The 16,713-nt window shown below is 54.3% G+C and overlaps 1 protein-coding gene across 2 annotated transcripts; it reads right to left on the reverse strand.

Moving 5' to 3' along the window:
• Positions 1-2,941: 2,941 nt before the first annotated feature.
• LOC106014693 (BTB/POZ domain-containing protein KCTD12) lies at positions 2,942-6,110 on the reverse strand. Of its 2 annotated transcripts, none has more exons than XM_027456360.3 (2): positions 5,967-6,110; positions 2,942-4,830 (listed from the first exon to the last, which is right to left on the reverse strand). In XM_027456360.3, the coding sequence occupies exon 2, from the start codon at positions 4,804-4,806 to the stop codon at positions 3,916-3,918; it is 891 nt and encodes a 296-aa protein (XP_027312161.2). In that variant the 5' UTR covers positions 4,807-4,830; positions 5,967-6,110; the 3' UTR covers positions 2,942-3,915. The 2 variants fall into 2 exon arrangements, with proteins under 2 accessions (XP_027312161.2, XP_027312163.2); XM_027456362.3 differs by having other exon boundaries at positions 5,938-6,049.
• Between the last annotated feature and the right edge of the window lie 10,603 nt (positions 6,111-16,713).

Consider the following 16,713-nt stretch of genomic DNA (forward strand, 5'->3'; position numbering starts at 1 on the left):
ACGGCGAGGCCAAGCTCCAGCAGTCAGAAGGATCTCATCATTCCTGCCTGCCAGCCCCGATCAGACATTGCGAGAGCTCCTAAATCAATGCTGGAAGGTTGGGCTTGTACTGCCCCTCTGGCACCACCAACCAGGTGGTTTGTGCCCCTGATTAGAATTGCAAGAGACGATTGAAAATTGATCAAAAATCAATTTCTGATGGCAGGTTTGTCCCGCTGCCCTGGGCTGTCGGGGCCCTTGGGGTTAGGTTAAGGGTGGTGTTGGCACAGCAGACCCTACAGCAGTGTCCCTAGCCTGGAAAAGGGTGAGGAGGGAGAGGGGGCACACAGCTGGCGTGCAGGGATGGTGCTGTAGACTCAAATATGATTTAGATGAAATCCGATGTAGCCTGTTCACAAGCACATCTCTCAGTCAGATGTTGTACAGCTCTCCCAGGGGAGCTGGGGTGATAACTCCCAGCCACCCGCCACCTAGAACTATGAAAAGAGAGATTTTTAACTGCCTTGCAAGAAAACCACCTGCGTGTCGCAAAGCCTAACCTGCTTCAGCTCAGGACGAGCTGCCAGCACAGGCTGGACAAGTCCCACTTGGCAAAATGCTTCTGCAGCTCCCTGTCTGCTGCCAGACCTGCTCACCCGTCCCAAAGCATCTCACGACTTCCAGCACACACAGACACACTCCAAAAACTTGTTTCATTAAACCCCTTCCTGCAGGGAAGCATGCAGGCTGCATTTTCCACGTGCAGGTGGGGGATCGCCCTCTCTCCAGTGGCTTGTCTTGGTGGTAAATACCCATGCTGCTAAAGGCCATATATATATATATGAATATATATAATATATATGTATTATTTTTACTTAATTCACATTAGAAGAGGTTGGTTTCAGCCTCCAGCTACTGCAACCAGGTCCCTCTCTATATTCCAGCACACAGAGCAGTCTCGTGCCTCCCCCAGGGTGGGATGTTGAGGCTGTGCATGGGGTTTCTGTGTCTGATCTCTAGCCTCTCTAACCTTCTGCCCTCTCTTGAAGCAAGGACCCTACAGGGACCTGCTAGTCCTCGTCCCAGCCCCCAGCATTGCTCCTCTCCACCCGTATTGCCTCCTGGCCGGGTGGGCAGAGCTCAGCTCCCGGGATAACCCGGCATTTCTGGCACCGAAGGGTTCCCTCAGAGAGGGGCTGAAGGCAGGCCGAGGAGACAAAATGTTTTCAGATGTTCTCTCGGGGTGGTGGAAGAGACAGATGGGATTTGACTTCTGTTTTACAGGGAAGAATGCTCAGATCCTGTGTTTTTTTTGTCTGGAACGAGACGCCAGGCGAGCGGCAACCAGCAATTTGTGGGCAGGGTGCTCGCCGGAGAGCGCGGCCCCAGCCGGGGTTCCTGCTCTGCCTCGTTTGAATGAGGGGTCTTATTTTAGGATGGACGTTTTTCTGGGGACCTCTAAATGAAAGGGTGAGTTACATTATCCCTCAGAGGGAAAGCAGGCTTTGAAAGCTCAGCCCCTGCTTTGAAAGCAGAGCCCTGGCTTTCTGGTGAGCTCAGCAGCCGGGGAGGCTTTGCGGCGAGGCCAGGCGCCTTCCCAGAGAGGGTGCTCTCGCCCAGCGTCGTCCAAATTTCTCCACGAGGGACCTGATCCTGCACTGAGGCCACCTTGGGAGGCTGTGGGCTTCTTATGCTGTCCTAAAAGCCAACCCATCCCTGCAGGTGCCACCAAAGCCACCCGGCACCGTGCTGGGGCAGCTGGCTCCTCTGCCAACCCCAGACCTGCCGTGCACCATTTCTCTGCAAATCCTCTCCTAAGGAACAAATTAACCAGCTCAGGCAGCAGCAAAAGCACACTTTTTCTATTATTGGATATACCCAAATATATTAAAAAAAAAAAAAAAAAGGAAGGAAGAAGAAGAAACAGCCCCATATTTGCCAGAGCAGCCTTCCACTACAGACTTCGACCTCAGCGACAGCATTTTTACACAAAGCACCAGTTTTCAGGAAGGCGGGCAGACTCTCAAGTGATTCAAAACTAAACCTTTGTGCTCTGCTCGTGTTTCGCTCGGGGTATCGGGTTGAGCAGGCGAACACTGCCTCAACGCTGACTTTGCCGTTTACGGTCTCGCCCTCAGGAAAAAAAAAAAAAAAACAACAACACTTCATCCTGTGAGATCAATTTTTGGGTCCAGTTCCAGGGGGAAAAAAGCAAATATCACAACACTAGTGTTTCTCACAAGGCAGCAATTTCTTTTTTTCCCAGTCACTGCTAATTGCTAAAAAATCCTTAGTTAAAAACAAACAAAACACAGAGTGCTCCCCCCTCTGCCTTTATGTAGAAGGATTTCATGCCACCCTTCACCCTCTCTGAAGAGCTCAAGTTCCCTTTTCTCTTTTGTAAGCTGGTTGTCGTTTCCTCTTCAAAATGCTGTTGCAATGAGGAACAGGCCCTCACAAAAATACCATTTTTTCACCTTCCGCTTCATCAGGGCACAGGGACTGCCTCGCTGCAAAGTTTTGGCTGTCCCCGCGTGCCGGAGGATGTCAGCCCTCCCACCTCCTCCGAGACCAGCTGCAAGCCTTCCTCCCAGCCAACCCCCCCCAAAAATACCTCTGTGGCTGGTCCCCAGCCTGTGGGGCGATGCTGAGGCTCCCCAGCTCTGAGCTTCACGTGGGGCTGCTTGAGAAGGGGATGGAGGAACGGGGCAGGGATGCTGAGAGCCTCGGCAAGGGACCAGCAGGCACAGGCACAGCTGGGGACGTTGGGGGAGGATTTGGGACTTGGCCACTTGCAGCAGCATCCCTGCAGGGACAGGGATGGGCAGTGTGGTCCAGCAGGGATGGGAGAGAGGGCTCAAAGAGGAGGAAGAAGGGGGCAGAGAGGGGTGAGGCAAACTCAAGCAATGCCTCTGAGGGCACACAGCACGAGACCCGCGTCGCAGACGCACGCGGAGGCAAGTCAGTTTTGTTCCTTTATTACACATCGCCCAGGCACGGCAAAGCAGCAGCCAGCCCAGGCAGGCCGTGGAGAGCTGCGAGCGGAGAAACCTTCCGAGATGTTGTCCAAAGGGGCAACGATTTTAACGCTGGGCAAAGATTCCCTTCAGCCCATGAGCCCAGCAGGTGCCCCTGGTGCGCTCCCACCCCGTCCCTCCGCAGCCCGCGCCGCAGGAGAGGCGAAGGTGGTTGTTTTTTGGGCAGCCCTCCGATGAGCTCGAGGGATGTGCAAGCGTTTGACACCCTACAGTAAAAAGCCTTCCCCCCGCCCGCCCACCTCCCTCCACGTAGGCATGAACAGAGCATCTCTCAGCCCCTACCCACCCCCCCAAAAAAAAAGTCCCCGAGGCATCCCAGGGCAGCAGCGACGCTTCGGACCAGAACTGCCGGCACAGGGTGCGCCTCCCTCTAACCCTCCCCAGCACTGACAGTCTAAAGGCTAAGCTGCTTACAGGGGCTAACGGCAATACATCCATGCTGTGAGGCTTCACCCCCCCTCCCCTCCACTCCCCACCTTTCTCCGTGTCCTTAAACCAACACTTGAGCTCCTTGGTTTGTCTGCAGCGCGCCCCTGCATGGTGCAGGGAGCCGAGTTCGGTATCTATCACGAGCTCATCCGGCACAGTTCGGCGTGTCCCCCCCCCCCCTTCCCACCCCCAAAAAACGCGCACGCAGCACTGTCCAAGTCCACGCATCCGGGGAGGGCTGGGAGCTACTGCAGAAGTCGGAGAGAGGGAAGGAGGTTTTGGTGGTCAGCAGCCGCTACGAGGAGCCGAACGGGTTCGACGTGGAGGAAGGAGGGGGGAAAAACCCAAGAACGAACTCAAAAAGGAGGCAGAGGGGGGATGCTGGGATTCGGGGGTCGGACGTCTACCTTCTAAAGGCAACGGGGGAGGAAAGGGAGAGTTGGTGTTTGGTGGGTGTTTGTTTTTGGTGTCACTCACGATAGAAAACATATTCGGTGTAAGAGGTCCAGATCCTGTCATCTGTCTGGTCGTGGGCGAAGGCACAGGTGCCCGTGGAGTTGCAAGCCACCATGTGGAAGCCAGCATCAGCCAGTTTGTCAAAGGCTTGCTCCAGGAAGTTGAATTTGAGGTAGTACCTGGAGCTGTACCTCTCCGGGGGCCTGTCCGGGTCCCTGCTGTCGTTCAAGGTATCCCCAAAAACCTCCTTGGCCAGCGCCGTCTTGCCACAGACCATGATCCGCGCCACCCGGCGGAACTTGGCATCCGTCTGGCTGTCCCTGCCCAGCGTGTAGGAGCCCCGGTACCCGATGGTGATGAACCCAGCCCTGCGGCCATCGGGGCCGGCAGCACCCGTGCCGGTGATGACCGTGGCCCCAGGGCCACCGGCCGTGGTGCTGGGGAGCGTGGAGCTGGCGGGGGCCAGGCTGCGCGCGGCGTCGGCGCTGGGGGAGAGCTCCTCGGGGTCGCTTTGGCACGGGTCGTCTCCCAGCGAGTTCTGCTTGCTCAGCTTGGGGGCCAGCATCTTCACCAGCTCCGGCAGCATGAAATACTCGGCCTCCCGCTGCAGGCGGCTGCGCTCGGGGAAGTGGTCGGGCAGCACCAGCTGCTGGTCCCTCATGTAATCCAGGATGTAGCGGAAGAGGAATCCGTCCCGATCCACGAAGAACCGTCCCTTGCTGTCGCGGGCCAAGGAGCGGACGTTTTTCTGCGTGAACATCTCCCAGAGCAGCGAGCCCGGCACGCTGACCAGGGTGGGGTGGCGGGTGATGTAGACTTGTCCGCCCACGTTGAGTTCAATGATCTCGGGGAAAGGGAAGTCCTCGCTGGGTTTGGCACAGCCCGCGTTGTCCGCCAGGGCCATCGTGAGCTACCGCTGCCTTCCCACCTGCGAGAGAAAACATCCGTGCGCCCGCGTTAAGCTCGCCAGCGGGTCCTGAGCCAGCTCAACGCCCCTGCTCTATCAATGAGCAGCGCAGGATCCGGCCCCTGTCCCCCTGGGAGCCTGGAAATCAGCTCTCATCTCTGATCCCCAGCCCTCAGGATAAGCAGCACTGTCTAACACCACCTTTTTTCCATGCCACGTAGAGGGAAGGTCTGAGGACACCCCTCCTCTCCCCCGGTGCTCAGCCTCGGGTCTCCATCGAGTGCTTTTGGGGAGCAGGGGAGCGAGGCTGGGATGTCCTCTGGGGGAAGGCAAACGCTGGGCTGCTGGCACAGCCTCGTGCGTTTCCCAAAGGCGAGCTGCTCCTTTGACATCTCCGGACACCACAGATCAGCGCTTACATAAACCCGGCTCAGCAGACGGGTCCCGAGCCAGCCCATGCACTGTGCCAGGGATTTGGGGCCACGGAGGGAAGGGGGATCCCTGCGGGATCTCAGGGCTGCCCTGAAGCTCTGCCCTGCACGATGCTGGTGCAGCTTTGGGGTCAGTGCTCCCTGCGGGGATGGGTCCCCCAGCCAAAAATCAGCGGCGAGCCTTGTGCCGTCCCCACGTCCTGGCACGCGGCTTCGGGGGAGCAGCATAAAGGGAACCCGAAAGCAAACTGCGGGGAAATTGGAGGGCGCGGACAAAACTCCACTCCACGGGCACTTTTGGGCAGGGAGAGCTGGGGCTGCATTTCGTGGCCAAGCATCTCCTTGTAGCGGGGTGATTTTGGGTGGAAATCAGCTCTGAGCGAGGAGCAGCTCGGGCAGGGGAGAGCCTGCAAGGACGGGACAGGGATCAGCGAGGTTCTCCTGGCTCCCAGCACCCTAAATCCATCTTTATGGGAATCCATCCCTCGGTCTTCTTTTCAGGGGCCGTGCACCCGCTGCGGCTGGAGCAGGGCCGGGACCGAGGAGCCCTTTGTCACGGCTGGGGGCTGCGGCAGGGAAGGAGGGAGGGGGCACAAAACACCCCAGGGAGGGGGAGAGGACGGGATGGGAGGACCCGGAAAAAAATAATAATAAAAAATAAAAAAATAATTAAAAAAAAAAAATAAAACGCGGATACCGATCCTGCTTCCCCGCCGCCCCCGTTACCTCCGCTGGGTGCTGGGCAGCTGCGGGCCCGGTGCTGTGCCCGGTGCCGTGCCCGGTGCCGTGCCCGGTGCCGTTCCGTGCCGTGCTCCGCTCTGCACTCCCAGCCCTGGCCCCGCCGTTTTATGGTCGGGGATGCGCCGAGCGCCTTCCCCCGGCCAGCCCCGGCCCGCCCTCGCTCCCCGCCTACCCCCTCTGTCCCCCCCCCCGGACCCCCGTTCCCGTCCCCAGGTGCGGAGGGTGGGAGCCCTGCCTCGTCCCCCCCCGTCCTGCAAAGCCCCGAGGACAGAATCCGTCTCTTTGCTGGGAAATCCGGATTTCTGTAAAGACGAGAAGAAATGGTAGTGGGCAGCGATGTGGAGTCTCTGCCCGTTTCCTAAAAGTTTTTGGAAGCGGCTTAAAAATCTGTCTGCGACAGAGCTTCCAACCCTCTTTATCTGGGAGTTTATGGACGTTGAGTTTTGTAAGGGCGAATGGTGGAATTTGTACTTAACCTGACCATCAGACCCTGAACATAAAGCTGCCCCACACTGAAAAAAAAAATAAATTAAAAATTAAAAAAAAAAGGAGGAAAAAGGGACTTTTTAACACCGCAACTCTTTTTTACCTCGAAATTTTAGGGTGATGGAGGTGCTGGGCTCAACAGGGATTTGAGCATCTGCTCTGAAAATGGGCTGCGGGCAAGTTTGGGTCAGGGTGAGACCCGGTGTATTTCTGTCTTGCTTTTCTGGAGGCCTGATCCTACATGGCTGCAGCTTCATTGAACGTTTCCCAGACAAGTTTTAGGTCTGCTGGGCTGCAACTCTTCGTCTCCAGAAGATGCAGTGACCCCAACCCTATTCAGGTGAATGGCTCAGTGCTTGAGGCCATCCTCCCTCTCACCCACCTGGCCCACTGCGGACTTGCAGAAAAGCAAAAGACACACAAAAAAGCCTCTCTGTACCAATCTCTGTGCTTCTCCCTGGCCAAAATCCTGGTGGCAGGGTCTCAAAACCTTCCCTGACACCAGCTGTGGAGCTTTGGGACCTGGGCAGATGTGAGCAGCTCTGCGATGCGTTACGACCCAGCAGGGCAGCAAGGACAAAAGCTGTGTGGAAAGGGGGTCACTCTGGTGGGTGCATTAACCTTTATTTGCTGGAAATACTTAAATTAAGCTTCTCCTCCGCCCGCTTCCCTCTTTTCCCCAGGTTGGTCAGAAAGGGGCCTTTCGGAGAATCAACAGTGCTCCACCAAATTGAGCTGAAATCACCCCAAAAATCCAAAATGCGGGGAGAGCAGAGGCAGAGGCACGCTGCCTCACACACAGCACACAGGCGTGCCTGGATCTGGATCCTATTAATCTTGTTTCCTTAGGAAACGAGCCTAAAAATAACCTGAATTTGATAGTGCTGTCGGAAGGCTACAGGAGCAAGGCTGCCCTGGGGGACTGAGCTGGAGGCTCCTCGCAGAAAATACTCCTGGCAGGGTGGCAGTGCGGGTGCTGAGGTCTTGGGAAGCCCCAGAGGAGCCGTACTTGGCTCCAGCAGCTCAGTTGCAGGGCTCCAGGCTTGCAGCAAGCTCATCAAGGTGTGAATTTACCTGGTGTCTGTGCCAACACAGCCTGGAGGAGTTCAGGCCTCCTCCAGTCACCCCTTGGACCAGAGGGGTCCGTCTCTCAGACTCATTTTGCCTTCAGCAACCTTCCCAACCACGTGCTTTAGTGCACCATCCTCTGCATTGCCGAGACCTGGGTTGGTGCAAAGGTTTCCACGAGATGACATGGAAATCACCCAGTCCACTGCCAGCACGGCTTGAGCAACCTGAAGCAGGATCTGAGGAGGAACGGAGGACAGCTGGGGCCGTGGAGACAACGAGGGGGGCTGGAAGCTCAGAAGAAGTTGCCAAGAGGTTTCTTGATCCAGCCTTTTACGAGTTCTTCCGAAAATGAAGGGAACAAGGATTCGGTTCCTCCTCTGGATTCTTGAGGATTTTTATCAGCCACAACAGTGCAGCATGATTCATCCGCATCCCAGGAGAAGGGAGGAATGGGCTTAATTTGTGTTTGTTTGCATCCACTCTGCTATTTACTGAGAATGTGGTCTGCTGATTGCAAGGAAGGCACTGGCGTAGCTTTCTGCCTGCTATTTCCAGCTCTTTGTGTTTTCTGAGCTTGGGCACAGTTCGCTTCGCCTTGCAGTGACCTCCTCATCTGCAGGCTGGGGGGTCCTGCCCCCTGCAGCCACCCCCAGCATTGCTAAAATCCCATTGTGCTGCTCCAAAACCCTTTGAAAGGTCTTTAAATGTGTATTTTAAGGGCTGAAAGGACTATAAAAGTAAGGCACGCGTTTTTCCATTCCATGATATTTTTGTCAGCTAGGAAGGCCAAAGTAATAAAAAAAAAAAAATCAGTTATGCGCCCTGCTCTGGTGATGATCTCGTGATACATCACGTTGCGGGGACGCTGTCAGAGGACTGACGTTGCTACATCTGCTCAATCAGTTTCTTATCTGGAGATAACAGGGGGAAAACGCCAGCCGAGGAAGGAATATTTATGAGGGGAAAAATCCCGTATTTCCCAGAGGTCAGAAGTGTCCAGCTGATTGCACAGAGGAGTTTGGGTTCTGCTGGGTCTCTGCTGGAATTCACAAACCAGGGCGGAGCACAGGGATCTTCTTCTCTCTTCTTCCTCCGTGCAGCTCTTCTTTCAGCTTTCCCCTTGTTGTTCCCACTCCACGGGCTAATTAAATCCCACCGTGGGGTTTCCAAGTGTCAGTGAGAATCCCAGAGGGTCGCGGGCGGTCTCACCCCTGGGTTGCTCCCCTTGTGCAGGCAGGAGGGTGCAGCACCCACCCAGCCCCCAGGTGCCCAGAAATCAGCAGCATGCCCCCAGCATCCCGGGGACAGCCTCAGCTCCTCGCCTTCAGCTACTGCCAGCTTCTATAAAAAGTGTTTAATCTGCTTCTGCTGGGAGCTCAGGTGGCTTTGCAGCTCTGGAACAGAGGGTGAGCAGCCGCCTGCCTCTGGCCCCGGCTGTCGCTGTCCCGTTTGCCGTGTCTGCGAGACTTCAGGCTGGCATTTCAATAATTTACTTATACATCTTACCTTCCCCATTTTTAGCCGCATCTGCCAACTTGTGCTACAGTCGTTGTGTCCTTTCTGTGACAGATAGGTTTGGACAAGGAAGGAAAAAGGTTGAGCTTAATGGTGCGCTTTAATTGGCTTTTCATTATGGAAGCTCGGATGTCTCTGCAGCAAAGTGCAGTTAGAAATCAGTAACAGATGGGGACCAGGCTGCCAGCTCCTCCCGAAATGTGGGAGTTGCTGAGGTTCAGGGTTTTGGTTTGGTGTCAGCACCACGGGAGGGTTTTCTAGGATCGTCTCTGGCAAGGAAGACACAGACCAGCATCACCACCAGTGACTCCAGGACGATGGAAATATGGCACGGGAGCTCCTTTCCCATCCTGGTGTAGTTTTTGTTAGCGGTAACACGCACAGACACTGATCCCATTTCACCATCTGGAGTCAGGGACTGGATGGACACCTTAAAAGTGCTCATCCCTAAAGCAGGGACACCTCACGCCACCTTTTCTCCGTGACCTCTTTCAAGCTGGCAAATTCAAATCGTGATGTTGGACCACAGCCCTCCCTAAATTTTTGGCAAGTGCTGTCCGAGCTTGTTCCATGGGGAAGGATGCTGAAGCAGGCTCGGGAGTATTTCACCACGTTTTTGGTTTTAAGGAATTGTTGCCCAGGGGAAGAGGGTTCAGGTGTTTCTCTGCCTTGCCCTCCCTGAGGTTGTTCAGGAGGATTTTCTCCCCCAAATTCTCCAGCCCAGCCCCTGCCAGCTCTGCCTGTTGCTCAAGCAGCGGCCGTGGCCTTTGCCTTATCGCAGCATCGCTCCCATGTAGGCACTCGGGTGCTCTGCAGAAACAAACATCCCGTCCGCTGTGTTTCTAGGATGCGGATCACCCAGCGAGCTGGAAACAGCCCGTGCTATAAAACTTCCCACGTACGCTCCAATTTTCACGCCCCGAGGATGTTTTTAGGTGTTACCCAGAACGCCCCGAGCTTGCATCCCACAGCAGAGAGACGCCATAAGACGAAAAAGACCCGAAGTCTTGACCGAGGTGGATGGCAGGTGGGCTGCGGGAGGCAGCTACGTGAGCCTGGCTGCGGGCAGGCTGTTCCTCGGGCTCTGCCAACGCGGTGCCCCGGGGTGAGGATGCCATCTGGCTCGGCAGAGCAGCAGCCTGAGGACGCTGGGTGCGGAGGGAAAGGAGGGATCTGCTTCAGCACATGCCTGTTTCACAGCCAGGTTTTCTGCAAAGCGTACCGGCAGGCTGCCCGCTGCATCCCGGCTTGGGGATGGGGCCGTACGAGGGTGGGGGAGCACAAGGGAAAGCAAGGTGCTCTGAGATGTGGGTCTGGAAACAGCATGGTGATGCCCTTTTGGGGGGAGGGAGCTGTTGTGACTCTCTCCGGACTGCTGGAGTTTCCTGCTGGCCGCCCATGCTGAGCAGCAGGACACAGCAGCAAGCTCAGGGTACCCCGGAGCAATCTCTTGTCCCCTGTACCCTCCTGTACTCTGCTCGTCTCAGCTCAGAGAAATCCCCTCCTCCCAGCCTAGACATGTTTTTGGTCCCGTGTTAATGCTGAAGATGAGAAAAAAAAAATCCCATAGGCTCAACATGGTGTGCGGACACCCTGCGAATCACGGAAGGACGATAGGAGCACACGTGTCACTGCAAAGACACGTCCGTGATGACAAAGTTCCTGCCCACAGCTCCGTCAGGCTTGTGATGAGCGTGAGGCGTTCTTCCCCTTCTGATGCAGGACTTTTTTTTGTTTTGTTTTGTTTTGTTTCTTTTTTTTTTTTTCTTTCTTTTTTTGCACGTAGTGTCAGCGTGAACAGACCTGCAGGTATTTGGTTATGAACAAGACTTGTGATGGCCGCAGCAGCTCGGGACCACATTTCCAGCAGGTGTAGATCAGCCTTTCCACCAACATTTCCCATCCTGTGCTGCTGGAGGCAGCAGGGCTCGCTGGTTTATGCCTCCTTTCTATGCTCAGCAGCAGTTTCCAGAACTTGGAGGAGTTCTGGACAATCACTCCTGAATTTTGCACCATGGCCGTGGTTTGTGTGCATTGTTTTTGTCCTCCCGGTACCATGCAGCAGAAGGAAACCCCAAACCACCCGGCCCTTCCATGCCTGTGCTTCAACCCCTGGGCAATGCTTCCTCCTATAGGCTGTTGTGTTCATTTTCAGCGTTAAAAATTGAGCCTTGCTTGCAGCACGCACAGCACAGGCACTATTGTCACAGCCTGTACGATGCCCTTAAAGCCAAGGGAAAGGATAAGGTGCGTGGGACCATGACAGCACCGTCCATCATAGCACAGCTGTGACGAGGAAATAAATAATGATGGACAGAACTTGGTTAAATTCTCCCCAGCTGGACCCAGAAGGGGCTGAGCCCACCAGGCTCAGGACACCGCATCTCCTGGGGTGGGCTTCCCATCGTGTGGCGCTCCCCGATGCAGCTCGGGGCTTTGGGGAGCAGGGGTGGGCAGGAGACGGGCTCTGGGCATGACGGAGGCGTTTTGTCTGCTCACCTCACCCAAACCTCATTGCTGTTTTCATTCACTCTTTTCCCACCCGAGCATTACCTTGCTCCCCTCGGAGCAAAACGCCACTTGGGAGCTGTTTTACGAGTGGGTTTAACTAGCGCCTAAAACATCCACAAAGCGATCTGCTGGAAATCTGAACGTATTTGTTCCTGGCATCTGAGTACCTGCCACTGTGTTTCCATAGCGAGCACAGTGCCAGCAGTGGTCATGCCTCTGCTAGAACAGGTGACTCAGGCTTTGCCCTCGCATCACCTGCCTGAAACGCTCGGCTGCCAGCCCCGCCACGTTTTTAGCTTAAATTATTACCAGAAACGGCACCATGGCAATGCTAGGCAACCCGCACACCAGCACCTCTGCAAAAAGCCTCTACAAATAATGATGGTGTTTAACAATTTCCATCAAAAAAATGTCAAAACACGGGTCAGTGACCTCCTCTCCCCTTGGAAAAGGGAAAGTGGCATTTACAGACCGAGGTCCCAGGGGCAGTCTGTGGGACAGGTGAGAAGTCTCGGGGGACAGGCTGCCACCAAACTGCCACCGCCTCTCCTGCACCTGCAAGGGGCTCTCTCCAAAGCTCTGGGCAGCATCAGTTTTGTCCTTTCCTTTTTCCTTTCCTCCTGAGCATCAAAAGTGTCTTTGTCCACACTCTCGATTTTTAAGGGAGCTTGAGGAGGAACATGCTGGATCACGTCCCCCTCTGGAGGGATGAATGCATCAGGCGCTGGGCCAAAAGCACAACAGCTGCTAAAGCCACAGGACCGTGGCTGTGGAAGCATGATAAAATGCTGAACGGGCATAAAATTGGAGGCAGGAATTTAAAGAAGCTCGCTGTGATTACCCAGTAACACATCTGTCTGGAGCATATGGCTCTACCCTCCACCAACATTTTGTTAGTGCCTCCTCTCCCTCACCTAAAGCCACTGTCACCTCCCATATAAGAATTAATCTCTGCTATGGGGTAACTGCAACCCGAATTGCCAGCTGGGATCGCTGTCCTCATCCTGCAGTCCTGAGGACCCGAGTCAGAGAGGCGAGCGGTGTCCCCAAGGTGACAGGAGGAGTGGCAATGACCGGGGAGGTAACGTCCTGCAACGAGAGCATCGCTCTCAGCAATGCTGCAGTTTGGCGCTGAGCAGAAGCCAAGACGCCTTGGAGTTTTTCCATGCACAAAATATGAGATCTCCTCGGCCTGAGCGGTTCAGTCCTTGATGTGAATTCAGTTCTGCAGGTATGTGTCTCTTTGTCGTATGTAAACCGCCGTGGGGCCAGCTGCGTTAGGGTGGGACATGCTGCCTTTGAGCAGTTACTCTGTGTTGAGGTGAAGACAGCTTCACCAGGGAGATGTCCCTCAAAACTGCCGTCCTGACAAAAAGTTCTGATGCCCATGACTCAGGATTTCCATTTTCTTGGAGAACTCCCAGCCACCTCTGCTAGTGGCACAGTCAGGAAATGGACCAGGGCCACCACCTGAGCCACAAGGCTCTCCTCCCCTCATCCTTTACCCTTCATTACCTCCTCTCTCATAAAGCTCGTCCCTTGCTGCCAATAAAGGCTTGGCATCGTGTCTCACCCACAGCAACGCCGATTTAGAAGCAACTGGATTTAGAAACCAAGGACAGAGGGGCCATCCTCTGCGGAGGGACACGGTTTATTGCCCTCTGGCACTGCACGGACCTCCTGTCAGCAAAAGGGCAACCAGATCTGTCACCGCTGGGTGCCACATTCATGAGCAGAACCTGTCAAAGGGCTGGTTTCCTCTCATGTTTTCCTCTCAGCTGCTGCAGGTGCTGCTTATGGGAGTTTAGTGCTGATGCAAAGACAGGGGCTTGCAGTTTATCTTCCCCAAAGGCACGGCGTGGTCAGGGTGTCAGCATCCTGCTCGCTGTGCAGCCCTGGTCTCCGGCTGCCCGTGCGCCCACCCAGGGCATCACCCAGCACGAAGGGTGCCTGGTACAGCCCCAGGAAACAAAGAGAAGGGAATCAATCATCCGAGGTGGTGCACGGACGGGTTAACCTGTGGCTGTTTGGCAGTGTTACAGGTCACTGAGAGGAGGAGGAGGCTCTCCTGCGAGCTGTGCAGGATGCAAGGTGAGCTGCCCTGTGAGCTCCATTCCCTGCTTGGACTCACGTGCTTTATTGTTTGTGTTGACTTGAGGGAAGAGATAAAAGGAAAAGTGGGCCCATAAACTAAGGATGGGCATTTCTGTCCCGCTGCCAGCAGCAATCCATAGCAGTGCTCGCTGTGCTGGAGATGAATGAGGAGGTTTGGAGGCCCAGGAGCAGGCAGAGCTTTCCCAGCAGAGCTGGGCAGCACCCTCTAGTGGGATCTGTGCCGTGTCCAGCTCTCGGCAAGCATCCCCTAAAAGCAGAGATGCAGAGGGAGGGTGGGGATGTGCAGTCCTTTCTGCTGCTCGTGACTTCAGGGTCTGCTGAAATCAGCAGGGGATGCTCACACAGAAAGGTGAAGGTCCCTCTGGGAGAGCACTGGCGATGCTGAATGGGCTGGTCTATGGATTGCAGAGCAAAAATCATCTCCCACACCACCCTGGCTGAGTCCCTCATCCCTTGTATGCCTTGTGGGGAAGCAGAGCTGTTGCCCTGTCCTGCCTCCTGGATTCTCCAAGCACCTCAGGACGTGCCTAGGGTTTGCTCATCACTTCCCAAACTGGTTAGGGTCGGGGTCCTGCTGCTCTGCGGTGAACACGTCGAAAATCTGCAGCCAGATAGGCCCCACCTCTTCACCCTTGTTTTCTTTACATCCCATTTCCTTTCTCTTAGTGAGCTGAAGGGAAGGTTTCCCAGCTCTCAGAGCGATCTCCACACCTCGAGCACTACACGGCCAGAGCAGGAGCAGAGCAGAGCGCTGTGGGGTGGCTCCAGGGCGGTCTGGGATGTGGGGAGGCTCTGAGACCCCGAGCAGAGCAGAGATGCTCGGCAAGAAGTGAAGCAGGAGAAGCTGTGACAAAGCCCATGAGTCAAGCAAGAAGCCTGGAGGAATCCAAAATCACCCTATGAGAATTTCCTATTAAATAATAGGAAAAATAACCCCCTTTTCCTCCCCATAACAAACCGGTGATTCTTTTGACCTGATTTATTTCCTCCATCAGCAGCAAATGCTGGATGCTCTCTTGGTACCGTGGCTCTATTAGTGCTGGAGTGGTACGTGCGTCGATGCGATCCTCCAGATAAGATGCTGCCCATGCCTGGATGACGGCCACCGAGTCCAGCCCTGCCGGGTTATCTTTAGATAAACTCAGATTGGTTTTTGTAAACTGTGGAGCCATTTGGCTGACCCGGATCCTAAGGCAGTGACTTACTTCCCCAGGGCAATTATATCTGGCCTGAGAAGGCATCGCTTTGTGCTTTTTAATGCTCTGCCTCCTGGTTCACACACTGCCCTTTTGTTCCCGAGCTCCACCTGAGCATTGCTGCCGCATCGACCGACAAATAACTTCTGGAGGTTTTATGGGATATAGAACAGAACAAATGGCCTCCCCTAAAATATTTCCTTTCTTTCATAAATCTTGATTATGCTGCTATATCCTTTCTAGACATATGAAACTGCTCTGAACCCAGCTAAAATTGCTAAATTGCTGCCTTTTTTTTTTTTTTTTCTTTACCCCACATATAATCCCTTTAGGGGGAAGAGCACAGGACAAAGCTGCGTCATGCACATGGCATGTTCTCAGGGCCAGGCTCCACCTGGAAGCTACCATGAGTGTGGGTCTCTCTGCATCTCTGGTCCTCCCCCAGCATCTGGTGAGACCAGCAGCAAGATGTGGAGGAGACACCGAGCTCATACCTCCGAGAACATCAGATGAAATCACGGGGAGCCTTTGTGCCGACCCCATTTGGGCCCTTGGAGTAACATTACATCTCTTCAGTGTGGTTCCACCTGACAGAGCCTGGTGTAGGGCATTCCTCAGCCTTTCTACTTGTTGTTGCTGATTTCACCCAGGAAAATGGAGAGGGATCATTCTCAGAGCCCAAACACGGCATATGGCCCATAGTGCGTGGCTGTGAATGGGGAAGGAAGAAGGAAGAAGGAAAACGCCAGCCCTCCCGTTGGTCCAGCTCCAGCACAGTGCCCAGATTTATCGCTGTGCCCAGGAAAGCAAACAGAGAGCAGAAGACAAACAGACACCTTGATTTACCAGTGAGATTAAGAGCGTGTTGGCGGAACAAGAGAGTCTCTATAAAAAATGAAAGAAGAGCGGGCGGGTGGAAAAAGCAGTGAAGATGAAACTCAGTGAGTTATCTGGGGCATGTAAGAAAACCATCGGCCCAGCAAAAATGTGAGAGGAGAGCACAGGAGGTGAAAACAGTGGGGAAAAACACGGCATTATGTTTTATTAATTCCACTGTTTTACATCTAAATAGCATCTCCTCGCGAAGAAGATGGAGAGTGACACGCATGCCTCTCTGTATGATGTGGTTACCCAAGTGGCCCTGAGTCTGGGTGTGGAGGCCATCAGGTAGGGGACAAGCAGATGTCCCCTCGTCTCAGGCTGTGGGGATTCAGTTTTCTTCTGAGGACCACCCAATGGTCCACAGCAAGCCCTTCCTGGGAAGCCCAGGTTGCCACCCGTTTTATAGGGGCAGTGCAAGAGCCATCCATTAAACCTTGAAAATACGCTGGGAATGCAGGCTGTCTAACCTCAAAAAATAAGATTCGGCATCAAATGATGGCTACAGATCCCCGCAGCAGAAAATTAAATAGCTTAAATTCTCTGCTGTGCCCTGCGGCAGAAACAGCTTTCTGTTCCCTCGTTTGGGAAGGAAGAGGAAAGGAAACTACTGCAGATTGCTAATCTTGGTCACAGAGCAGCAATCAGACACTTCAAGTTGTGTCTGTTTTTGAATCCTTGAGTGTGAATGTTAAAATAACCAAGTTATTGCTGCATTCGGAATTGGCTGGAAAAATTAATGCAAGGCACGCTGTATTTCCACACTTGCCTTTCCCTTTTCTTTATTAGCTCACCTGGACATGCAGTTTCCTAATTTCTCTTTGCATGAAGATTGTTTAAATACTCCCTGTTTTTTTTGAAAGTAATTCTCTAGGATGAAGAGTCTGCAGCAATTGAGATTAATTGCCCATTTGCATCGCTCGTACAGCTGTTTCATCCCGCTTGCAGATGCGGGCAGG

This window comes from Anas platyrhynchos, chromosome 10, assembly GCF_047663525.1.
Source record: "Anas platyrhynchos isolate ZD024472 breed Pekin duck chromosome 10, IASCAAS_PekinDuck_T2T, whole genome shotgun sequence".
NCBI classification, from domain to species: Eukaryota; Metazoa; Chordata; class Aves; order Anseriformes; family Anatidae; genus Anas; species Anas platyrhynchos.

What these genes read in the sequence shown, in the direction of transcription:
- LOC106014693 (XM_027456360.3), bottom strand. Translation starts at nt 4,806, where the DNA reads ATGGCCCTGGCGGACAACGCGGGCTGTGCCAAACCCAGCGAGGACTTC.